Source organism: Oncorhynchus gorbuscha, linkage group LG15, assembly GCF_021184085.1.
Source record: "Oncorhynchus gorbuscha isolate QuinsamMale2020 ecotype Even-year linkage group LG15, OgorEven_v1.0, whole genome shotgun sequence".
NCBI lineage: Eukaryota > Metazoa > Chordata > Actinopteri > Salmoniformes > Salmonidae > Oncorhynchus > Oncorhynchus gorbuscha.
Genome location: NC_060187.1, coordinates 63,467,024 through 63,479,509, shown reverse-complemented (window position 1 = coordinate 63,479,509; position 12,486 = coordinate 63,467,024). Strand labels below are relative to the sequence as shown.

Here is a 12,486-nt window from a genome sequence, read left to right as displayed (position 1 = left end):
GTTTGTAATATTTTGTTGATGCTTGAAAATAAAAACTAGATTCCAGAACTCTAGAACAAATCTTCCAAAAACAAGCACTGAACACAAAGACACACCCTCTTTCACACATCAGTGAGACAGCACATTTGTAATGCTCTCTCCCAGCAAAACAAAGCCTTTGCCAGCTAGACTTGGGTTTCCATGGCAACAAAGTCCAGGACAGAGTAGAGGGGGAAAATAGACTTTTTATCTCTTGCAATGGAAGTGTTTGGCCAGACACCATCATGGTGGAGAGAATGTTTTCATTTTCTGTTTTTAGAACAATAAAAAGGATTTGGTGGGTTGTTGAAAGGTCTCAATTCCTTCAAAACTCATTTTAAGGAACTGAATTCCTTCAAAAATAACGTTGACGGAGAAAAAAAAGAGAATAAGTCAAAAACATAACTGCACAAAGCATGACATTTTTGGTAGTGCTCAACCTCAGACAGCCACAATTAGACCTCGGTTGAGAGACGATTTTCAGGGATACCAAATGACATAAAAACAGGAAATCGTAATTTAACACATCAAATGCTTTTTTATCCTATGAGAAAGGGAAGTGTGGCTGTAATCAAGGTCTTCACAGCGAACACTCCAATACTTTGCCCATTGCACAAGATTAACACCGAAGCCTGGCAAAAACTACAAAGAAATCTTCAAAGGGTCCCTCAGCAAAGCCACAAGATCTTTGGGGTGTGTGAGCTGAGGACTGGAACCAAGCAAGGCACTGTGATTAGGCTATGTTTACGCCCACTTCGGTCTTATGACGCCGGATCAAAGTCACAAACCCTCAACACAAGTATTCCCTTTCTAAAGTCCCAGACATATAGCTACGAATTGAACTCTTGAACCAGGCGCCCTACGGACACTTTAGGTTTTAAACACAAATGAGCCCTTGTTTCTATGATTGCCTGTTACTCTGTGGCCAATCAGGCTCAGTGGGATTTGCGTGCTCCTTTTAATGGCTCCCGGGTGCAACAGTGCTGAAGACATTTCTTAGGCATTGTGGCTCACAGACATGAGAGAGGGGACAGGAAGTGTCTGCTTCTGATTTGACTGTTCTGGACTGGAGAGTCTGCAGGTGGTTTACATTCCTAAAACATGGGAAGCTGAGGATTGAGTCACTCAATACTCTGTATACAGGGGGGTTTATTTACACTGTTTATAAGATGACACTGGTAATTTAACAGTTTAAACAGTTTTACTTTCGTCCAACAGAGTGCAGGCCCCACACACACAAAGCTCAAGTGCCTTTGTCTCTCTCTTTTTCTAACCCTCCCTCGCTCACAAAAACACATGTACTCACATATGCACTCAGACAAACACATACACATGCACTTTCAAACAAACACACATAAACTCTGGAAAATCCCCACTGTGGCTATATTTCTCTTTGTCCATTGGTGTTCTGCCAGTGGATTGAACAACCTGAGAAATCGGCCAGAGAGAACACAGCTGAATGTGATATGAACCAAATGCTCCATTTTCAATTTCATTTGTTTCCAACCACATTTTGTTCCTATGTGCGTGCAGAGGAGACGTTTCTGGCCCTCTGCTAACCAATGGGAGAGAATAAGACAAAAGGTTTACCAGAGCGGTGTCATGAAAGGTCTGATGAAACAACACACACAGCTTTGTTTTCATAAATGTACATGACTTTTTGGGCAATAGAAATGTATTCCCATTCAAAAATCCTATTTTGCCTACCCCTAAACCTAAATGTAACCCTAACTTTTACCCCAAACCTAATAATTAAGCCTAAAATATCATTGTAACAAAATCCGGACATGAAGTCCTGACTTTTCAAAAAGTTTCTTGTTTTCCTACCTTGTCAGGACATTCTGGTGACCTGTCAAGACATTGTGGTTGTGATAATGTAGGATAACAGCTCTTCACTACTTCGTTAGGTAGTTAGTGTGCTATCCAAATTGAGCTCATAAAGCATACAATTGTACATTCTTCCGAGATATTGACCTGCTCTTCTCTTGTCACTCAGCAAGGCCAGCAGTGACAGTCCAAGGATTGACACCAAACCAAATCCAGTGTAACATAAGCCCATGGATCAGGGGATTGTGGTTATGCTCTGAGGAGGGTCCTGTCCACTTGGCTTTGTCTGTGGATCTACAGTAGGCCCTTCATATTCAAAAAGGTACACGATCTATCTTTCCACCCATAGCTGTTTGTGCTGCCCTGACCCATTCACCCCCTGGAGCCCGCTCTGGTTTCCCCTGTCCTGTGTTCGAATGTTATCTGAGAATGTGATGAATGGCACGAAGGGTTGTATAGTATACAGTACACTGAGGCCTGGGACTTTTCCGACTGTCTGTGTGTCTTTGGGATGCTGCAACGTGAGGCCTTTCACCCAGTTTGCTTCCACAGATTCCCCATTACCTTGTGTGGTGCATCTGTGAAAGTGTGTGTAGCACATTTTTCAGAGCTGAAAGTCAGTTTCCAACATGAGAGAATTCCTTCGCAGAAACTATGACAGTGTTTCCAATTCAGATGAATCCTTTCTGCCTTAATGTGAGGCAGATTTCCATGACCAGATGTGTTTCAAATCTGCCATGGAAGGACACAGAAAATTGGTCAGAGAAAGGGATGTGAGAGCCGGAGAGAAAGAAAGACAGACGGACAGAATTTCACAGTCACACGATAACAAAAACAACTCAGAATGGGTCCACAGTGACCCTCAGACAGACTGGGAGAGTCTGGAAAGAATGAGACAAAGACAGTTTCTGAATCAGACAGAAAAAGTGAATGAAGTGGGAAGTGAGGGAGGAGGGGTGTGTCTAGGTCAGCGGTACAAGGTGGAAGTGAGAGCTGAAAGTGAAAGGGACAAGGAAACACACACACTGCTCCCACAGAGGTGCTGTGAATAACTGCTGATATGAATCGTTAGAGATTAGCTTGGCTCTGGAGGGGCCCTGGCCTGCCAACATTCCAGTTGGAAAGCTCCTGATGCGGCGTGCTGCTGAAACTGAGATTATGAACAGGGGCAGGGGCCTGCAGCACTTCTCTCCAGAGTACACTGACACACTGTTCTCAGAGGCTACATTACAGTAGCTTAGCACTAGGATTTAGTAAGAAAACAGAGATACAGATGGGTGCAGTTTCAAAAGATGGACTTGCCTAAAGAGATGTGGCTGGCGCTGTGTTTTCAGACCCACATGTTATGATACACGTATGGCTACTGTATTTGTCACATGGAACTAGCCTCATATTCATCAGTGCTCTTCAGTCTGGGTCTTACCTGGTAAGCAGCGTAGTCCAAACATATCTCTCCCCCGTGCGTTGACACCACTGTGACTCAGCATCCTCTCCTGCAGAGGGAACAGAGAACAGGCCTGGTGTTATTACTGCATCCCGTCAAAATAAGAGAACAAACACTAATGTGATTTTGCTTCAACTCAAGATTTTCTTATTGACCACATTCCCCAAAACCATAGCAAATCCCACAATGCTCCATGATGACTCTCAGTTTCCATGTTTTATTAGTTGTTTTGCTCTGTACTGTATGATTTGATGCGGTCTCAAAGTACTCCAGGCTGTTCTGCTAGCGACATAATCCAATCCCATAGAACCACAGGTTGCTATTACCGGACTACTGGCTAGCTGCTAGCACATATGGGCCCATTTAGCCTGAGCTCCCACCCACCACAGAAGACCATTTACATAGGGTAGAAATCACACAATGCACAAGACATAGGCCTAGGCATTGAAAAAGGAACTGTTTGTTCTGGTAATGACCACTCTGGCAGTCCAGTATAGAGACATGGAAATTGCTATAAAGTATACAATGAATCTTTATGGTACCGACTACTCCCTCAGCAATTCATCACTGCCTACAAGGCCAATGTTCACAAACACGTTACATTTTTGCTCCAGTTTAGTCACATATTTCTTGGCTTGCGAACTAAAAACAACTTACTATAATGTGTGACAAATACTCTTAGGCTACTATAGCTCTTGTGACACACACAATGTAGAGGTGAAGTGAACTGTGTGCTAACATGCTAATGAGAACGTATGACACACTTCTGGTTTCCTTTAGATTGACAGTGGCTAAAACCTCATGAGAACATTAAACAAAGATAACCTTTGCTCCTTAAACAGGTTGTAAGTTCCACTCATTCATAGCATAGCTGTTTGTCTTGTCTGTGAAATGCATATGCCCAACTGACCATATCAACAGCGGCCTAAGCGCTAGAGCACTCTGCTAACATTAGCATGATGCTAGCATTATGCTAGAATAATATGCTAGCCTCATGTTAATGTTAGCAGAATACTCGAGTGGCTGAAAATGCTAGAGAATATGGAGCTTAAGGAACTTGTCAACAATAACAGAACTTGCACATCTGAATAATAGTAGTATTGGTTTTCAGCTTCTTTCCCATCATCAAATCACACAGCTTTTAAATTCTTGCCACAGCAGTTAGTGTAAGAGAAACCCCAACCTCAAACTGCCGACCCCCCTAACAAAAATCTCAAAAATAGGCGAACAGTCCTGACTTTCTCAAAACAGAAGATGAAGTCCTGGGTCATACCAAGACATCCTGGACAGGGTTATTGTTCCACCAATTTTATTGACTCAATCCTCCACCCAAGACCTGAGTTAGCAGAAGGGCATGGTGGATAAACAAGCCAGTTTTTAAATTACAAGGGAGAACACTAAAACTTTACAACGTTCTTGGTTTCTGCTCGCCAGCAGACCATTGTTAATTTTTGTTTTCTTCTGGCTTTTCAACTCATTTGTTTTTCCGTTGTTTCAGCACCAATTCCCCATTTATAACTCAAACACCCACAGCTGCATTTCTTGCTCTTTATCTGAACTTATTTTGATATTTAGATCTTGTTTTATTTTGTAAAAAATCTGAAACTCAGTTCCTATCATCAACCCTTTTGGGAGTTATCAATATTAACAAACTCTGTTTCTGTGCCTTGGGATTGTGTTATATTCCGAAGTTCAAGTCAACATATTTGGATTCCAACAGCAGAAATTCTCCAAACTGCTCCACCAGCTAAAACTACATTGGAGGCTGTGGAAGAATAGAGTGAAAGCCCATCAAATAAACTACAACAAAATGTGTCATAACATGAAGAGTAACTGCACTAGACAAAGGTAGAACAAGTCAGCAGGTAGATCAGATAGGAGAGAAGGGCGAGGTGAATCTGTCTAGACGAAAATGACTGGAACCCTAAATCGGTGAGGGAGAGGAAAAATCCCAAATTAGAGTCCTAAATCCAATTCACCTCCAAAAATGAATAACCACATGTCCAGGTTCTGTTTCTGCTGATGATTCACTCCTTGACTCTCCCTGAAGTATCTGGCTTTTGCGTGTGTACTACTCGATCACTCTTTCCCTCCCTCCTGCCCTCCTTCCCTTTCTCCTCAGGGAGTGCAGCCAAGGCCCTTTGCAGTTTCCATTGCTCATGGCTTCCCCTTGCCACTGCGGGTAGACTTCTTCTGCAGAGGAGAACATACCTCCTCTGCCCTGAAATAGACCAAACTTACTGGTGGAAGGAAAGTGGCAGTCTAACACCACATAAACCTCACACTGTAGGTTTGAACAACGTCCCTCGCCAACAAGGGGCCTGTGTGTAGCTCAGGTAGTTAGATTTTTACTAGTTAGATCATTAAAACACACTGTTTTAACATGTGGTGCTGCTGTAGAGGGAGGTTAGCCTGGCGGTTTATGTGGTATTGTTCTTTTCCTCACATCAATAAGCAGGTTTGTGGCATTGCCGTAGGGGCTCTAAAAAATGTAAACAAGGATGCTGGGTCTTTTCTCTAAACATGGACTCGCTTTGAAGTGTTTTACCTCTTTCCCCATTTGGAGCAACTCCTGAAACATAAACCAGACAAAAGTTGTCCTGAAACCCAAAACCGTTTCTGTCTAGCCGTGAGCCGTGGCTTTGCTTTAATGCTGCCTCGTTTCTTTTGCTTTCAAGGAGCGTCTACGACAGTGTAATACATTTCCTACAACATAAATAGTCACATCACACCATTTATTATACCGAGAGAACAAAACCCCAATGACAAAACAATGAAAGATCCCACACTGGAATAGACTACTGAGAATTCCACCTCGGAATGTACAAAAGACAAGGAAGGAAAGTGATTTAAACATACAGGAGAAAATATGAATGTTTTAATGAGTCGTAAATTCATATACCATTACCCACTTGCCCTGCTTAAAATGCAGCTTTCAACCACTAGCTTACTCTACAGCCTGCAGAAGCATTACTATAACTCTCCCTATGGAATCGAATGTGCCCACTACTCTCCATATAAATGAAGGTAGAGGGACTATTTATAGTAATGCCTATGGCGTCTTGGCCTTAAATCATAATAACGACCTCAGCACAGCCTTGGTCTGCAACAAACACTCATTAACTGCCCTTAATGATAGTCCAAATGAGTTGCTGTTCATGGTGAGACATTTTGCATTCTAATCTTCTTCTATATCCCTCTAAATTAAACTCTGTATCATCTAGTCTGAAGGAACTGGTTGTATACTCAATGATGCACTCGCTGTGTAAGGAGGGTTCAAAGTTCAATCAGAGGGTGTGTGTGGGGCACGTGTGTGTCAGAGGGTGTGTGTGGCGGTATGTATTTCAAGCTTCCATTTGTCACTGGTTGTGCATGTGTCAGTTCATAGCTTAGCTATGTCAACTTGTAGACTGTAATAACAGGACAGGTTTCAATAACTCGTGTTTTAAACGGGCTTCTTGTTTAACAAACATTTGTGACTCCAGCAACTCATAAACATGCAACTCCCACAATGGGTGTTGTCCAAAACATTCTAGACACTTGAAATGGACAGAAACAGGCTACCATCCTTGTTTCACGCTTCCCTCGGGATAGCAATATTGGTTAATAATCACCCAATGTACAGTCAATAAATCCTTGAAAACAAGCATACATCTTGTTTACTAATGACAGACTGCATTGTTTTGTTCAGTTTCCGCATGGGAAGCACCGCCAGTTCCATAGCTTGTTTCAGGATCGGAGGCCTTGGCCCTATGGGACTGGGTGTGTGTGAATACCATTTTGGCTCTCTTTTATGAGCCCTCATGGATCTCCAGCAACTCTGAATAGAGCTGAGCCCTCTGACATTTTCACTACTGTGGCACTTGCATTGTGTTGTGTGGTTGACTAACTGACTGCTTCCAGATTCTAGCTAGCTGAGAAGCCAGCATGTGAACAACTTAAGGGAGGGGAAAGACAGAGTGGGGGGAAAACAACAAGCCTGGACTGTAATTATGAACAGTAACATGCAAACCTCCTTATAACCCAACCAGTCTGCATGTGATGTGAAATGGATGGCAGGACTTTGCTTAACCTTAATGTCATATCTCAATGGTAGCTAATTTGGTATTACTGTACATAGCCTACATACAGAAGAGTTACAACACTTATTCCACAAATGTAATTTGATTTAGTATTGGGACCAACTGTAGCCTACTTCTTAAATACAAAATGTACACGACAAAGGTTTCAGATCTAGTGTCAACTCATTCCTATTCAGTGCGTTTCTAAACCTCAACACTTTAGTGGAAGTGAAACCAGAGTGTATAGGTGTATAATATTCAGGACATCACCATATGTTAATCTGCAGCCACATTGCAAACGTTTATTTCCAAGATGGCTAAAAGAAACTGCTATTTCTGTTAGGCACTTATATTCAAGAACTCCTGCTCCTCAGGCTGCCGTTGCCATGGCAACAGTCAGATGTTGCGCTAATCACCCCCCCTCCACATGTGAGCAGCAATGCTTGAGGGTGGAGTTGAGGCATCTGTTATCGTTTCCCCCTGCGGCTTCTCAAAATAACCATGGAGGAAGAGCTAACCAGCACAGAGCGCACGAGCACACCAGCATAAAATTCTAAAAAAATATCTAGGCTATGACCATCACTGTAATAAATCAGTCTACCAATTTTCACCAAGGTTCTTCAATTTAGATTGGTTTTAATTGTATTGGGCTTATAGACATGTACCTCGCCCCGAATGTGTTCACACAGTCTTCCACGCAATGATGTCCAAACCTCTGTAAATCTGCATGGCTGCTGCCTTTACAAAAGACTTTTCCCAAAGACGGGCATGACAAAGCATGTTCACTGACATACTGTGTTGTGGTGGTATAACAGACTTGAAGGCATCAACAGTATAGACCTGTGCAGACAGACCCATCCAGAGCTCCACCACAATGTGTCCTGTGCAACAACAAAAAATTCAAGGCCACAACACATGAAGGATCTCAGAAATAAACCTGAATGTTAAGAAACCACAGGTCTCTTTGATGTTCAAAATACATCTATATATATATATATATATATATATAGGCTTTCAGTGATAAAGTGTGTGATGGTAGCAGCTTCCTGTATGATTGCTTCCTGGCCACCCAAGTTTAGAATCAAGAGGTGCTGCTGAAGAGTAGTGAGGAGTTATTTAAGAAAACAGGCATCACTATATGCATAATGATCCAAGGTCTTGAATATGTTGACTAATCCCACTTGTCGTAGTCAATTTATATTCCCACATTTCATTCATCTCATATAATACTGTACAGAATGCAACTGTACACTGTCTGTAGGGTTTAAAAGTTTGTTTAGTCCATCAGCTCAAATTATTTTCTCTCTAAACCTGTATTAACCATATGGGCATTCATAGCACATGCCATCATTTGGTATGGATAATAATTCATAGAATCCAAGCAGGCAAAATGAAATCGGTGCACATGTGCTGGCTGTCTCTTTACCATACAGAAACCTAATGTATAAAACAAAGAATGCTACGATGGACAGCTTCTTTTGGATGCTGTATAAAAAGAAAACAACCCCCTTAGTCCCAGACAATACGAATAAAAGGCCTTCAGTCTTCTGTCTGTGGAATGTAGGTTATCAAACCATTACTGTTTCCACAAGTAATACATACGTCTTACAATGTTTCATAGAATTCGAGACATTGTCGAATTAGTTGGACACATTGTAACTAACCATTCTGAACACAGCAAGATATCTAGGTGGAATCTACATCTGTTTATATAGTCCAACGATGGAACAAAGTATTTCAGTTCATTATTCTCATTGGTAGCTAAAGTTGACCCACGGCAAGCTACCTTTCAGAACACGAAACAAATCCAACATAATATTAAAACATTGAGTCGAAAGCCTACCTTTATATCTGGAACCATCTGTCTCACTTTGAACGTGGTTTTGGATCCCGTTAACATTTTGACGTCCAACACTCAACTCTCTCGAGCGAAATATAGAAAGTAGACCTTAAGAAACGGTCCACTTTCTTCGAATGACAGCGAGACCCTGCATCACCGGTTTCGAGAACAGAGGTGGTCTCTGTGAATTAAAAACTAATTTCGTTCCTTTCACGGTTATCATTGCCGAAAGAATCCATGCATGTAGGCTACTGTGTAGTGCACGCCCCACATAAATGTACCGCCCGTCAGGAAAATTTGCCTATAGTTGTTAGCCACTGGAATGTGTAAGAAATGTTTACCTCTGCTTGTACCCATTCCTCTCATTTCCATTTGTTGATTCCCTCGCCATAGTTAAAATGACACACCAGTGAAAAAAAGAAAGTGCAGTACAGCCTCTTAAAGGGCCAGCAGTGTAAAAAGCATCTAATAGGATCCCAATTTTTCACCAGTAGATTGTACTTCAATAATAGTCCTGCAAATTAAGCCACCTTATTCAGGTAATCAAAGTCTTGGTTAGTTGAATGAAGTGTCACAGCACTGGGACTAAAGCAGTTCAGGTCTTCAGGACTATGAAGAACACTGTGCTATGAGATTTTGAATTTAGGAAAGGTACGACAGTATGTCAAGCTTTTGAAGTAGGCCTAGTTTTATGGAAATGGAGATGGTTCAAATGGGCCATTTAATAGGTTATTGAATACAGGCCTATACACAGATGCACATATATTTCTAAATACAAGTGTTTTGCCTCCAATACTACATTAAGTAATTTGTAATTGACAAGCTGATTCACTGAATTTAGAAGTATAGAAAGAGCCTGAGGTACAGAAATAAAAATGTGATCGTGTAGTCCCATCGTTAACTTCAATATAGATACTTCACATCAACAGCCCTATAACATTTTACAGGATCATACATGCTTGTAAAATAGTTGTAAATCATTATACCCGTGTTACTAATGCAGAATGAATTGGATGTTGCATTTGTAGTATACTGTAAAATGACTCACTAAGTATTCAACTTCTCGCCTACCTTGAGAATTTCAAACGACAATGGAAGCAACGATGTAAACAAGAAAATACCATGAGGATGACTTGGCTTAAAGAGCACAGAAGCAAAAAAATATATATATTTCAAATTCTAAATAATATTACCAGTAGTAAACTACCTACAAGATACAAGCCCTAAAGAAAGGCACCCATTTGTAGGCGTTAGACTTAACACAGGCCAGTGATGAATATGAGTGATACAGTACCTGCAGTTGATCCTTTGGTAAATGATGAGCGTCTGAGGTACGGCTGCACTGTCATCTGAACTGACAATGTAGAAAGGTAGTACTGCAGTAATGCAGACAAATGATATTGGAAGAATATTCCAGCGGGAATGTATTGAAGAAATTCCTTTTGATGAGCAAATAGAAATTCTAAAATGGATAAAGTACAGTCTGTCCCTCCTAACAGCCAGGTGGGGAGACCGTGTCCTGGTGATCGAGCTATAAATCCAAGCCTTGTTCTACCACATGGGACCCTATTCAATATTACATAAGGGTCTCCAATTTCTCTAATACATAGAACAGCTTCAGACACTGTCAGCTGCATCATCTGGGTGAAAGTTACTACTAATGTGTAATGCTGTAACAAGTTGTTTCTAATACATAAAAACAGCTTTTGTGGTTTAAATCAACCAAGCGAGAGAGAGACTTGAGTGTTTCAACACAATTGATAAATTGGACAATATAATAGTTTTGAACATTTATATGCACTGGCTGGCATCAGATGTAGATGAATCGATGTACACATTGATTCTAACAATGGAAATCGCAGTTAACCCAGAACTAAAATCTGGTGTAATTTGGTCAGATGGTCGATAAATGTACTGGACTACGGTACCATTTATGTTTAAGTAGTCTGGCCACGGGAGATTTCAAATCAATGGTGTCACAATTACATCATTCTTAGATCAAGATAATACCAATTCTCAGCCTTCATCTAACATTGTATATCCAATGAGTACATTGAAAAACAGACAATCCCTTTTCAATACATCTCTGGAATACCTACCATACATTTGTAACCCCCCCCAAAAACAGTCAGAAACGGAGAAAAACATTTGGATTGCCACCATGCTGTTGAAATATAAATGAGAGTTTATTCAAACAGTGCAAAAAAAAAAAATAAATCAATGTTCTTTCCATCCAGATTGCACTGTCACAGCCTCTCCTCTCCAAACATGAAAAGAGAAAATAAAATGTAAAAAACCAGGACAGCCCAAAATAATGCACAAATTTGGTTAAATGGATAGTAATTTACATGCAACAGTTCCAGTCCCATGCAACTACAGTATCCCATGTTCATGTTGCTTATGACTATTTTGTCCCATAGAAATGAGAGAAAATGTACAATATAAAAATAAATGGGTCAGTTACTTTGTAAAACAAATTCAAAGCCATCTAATTCCTAGAGAGGGATTGCAGCAAGAGCGTAGGTTGAAAACACCAACAATCAAGTATTGAATCATTACCGTAATGTGTTAGCATTGCATGGATTGATGGTGGAAAAAAAACACAAGTACAATTCAAATAAAAACAAACAAATAAAAGCCAGTCTGCTTGACACATAAGTTCCTCAACTAAACATTCCAAAAGGAAACTTCTGAAAAAAAAAAAATGAAAAAAAAAATTTCTATAAATATATATTCTCAAATCATATCGTCAGGTCAGCAATGAGGAAACTAGTTGCTAATGAGAAACCTTTGAGTTTAGGAGGCTCTTTTGTGATCAACCTTGACAGCCAAACTGTCCATTCTGGTGAATACTGACTCCTCCATAAACCCAGGCTATTACAAGCTTATATTCCACTCATTTTAGCATCCATCAATATAGATTCTTTAAAAACATTGTAAAACTTTGGGTTTACAAAAATAACTTCCAACATATACAACCTCGCTGTCATTTGTTTTTGTAATACAAAAATGTTTGCAGTCTATAAGTGAAATGTTCAAGATGTTGTCTGTAAGCCATCCAATTCTTTAAAAAAAAATGAGTTGATGATGTAAGCTAATATTATTACATTGAGAGGAGAAAGCACACACACACACATTTCTTAGTTATCCCGCTTTCCATTAAAGATGACCTCTTGTTTGTGCCTTGTGAGCTGCAATGTGTTTGTTGCAAAAAGGTTTCATACAGCGTACACACACACACACACACACACACACACACACACACACACACACACACACACACACACACACACACA

The 12,486-nt window shown here is 40.6% G+C and overlaps 1 protein-coding gene across 3 annotated transcripts in view; it reads right to left on the bottom strand.

Annotated features, from left to right (window-relative positions):
- The window catches only part of LOC123997708 (myotubularin-related protein 11-like), a 31,014-nt gene extending 21,431 nt beyond the window's left edge, over positions 1-9,583 (bottom strand). The window contains exons 1-2 of one of the 3 annotated variants that reach the window (XM_046302196.1): positions 9,194-9,583; positions 3,269-3,338 (exon numbers count right to left, since the gene is read on the bottom strand). In XM_046302196.1, the coding sequence (XP_046158152.1) occupies positions 3,269-3,338; positions 9,194-9,250 (127 nt within the window). In that variant the 5' untranslated portion in view covers positions 9,251-9,583. Of the gene's footprint in view, positions 1-3,268; positions 3,339-5,268; positions 5,327-9,193 lie in introns of those variants that run through there. The other 2 variants (XM_046302199.1, XM_046302197.1) reach the window with 2 other exon arrangements.
- Positions 9,584-12,486: the final 2,903 nt, after the last annotated feature.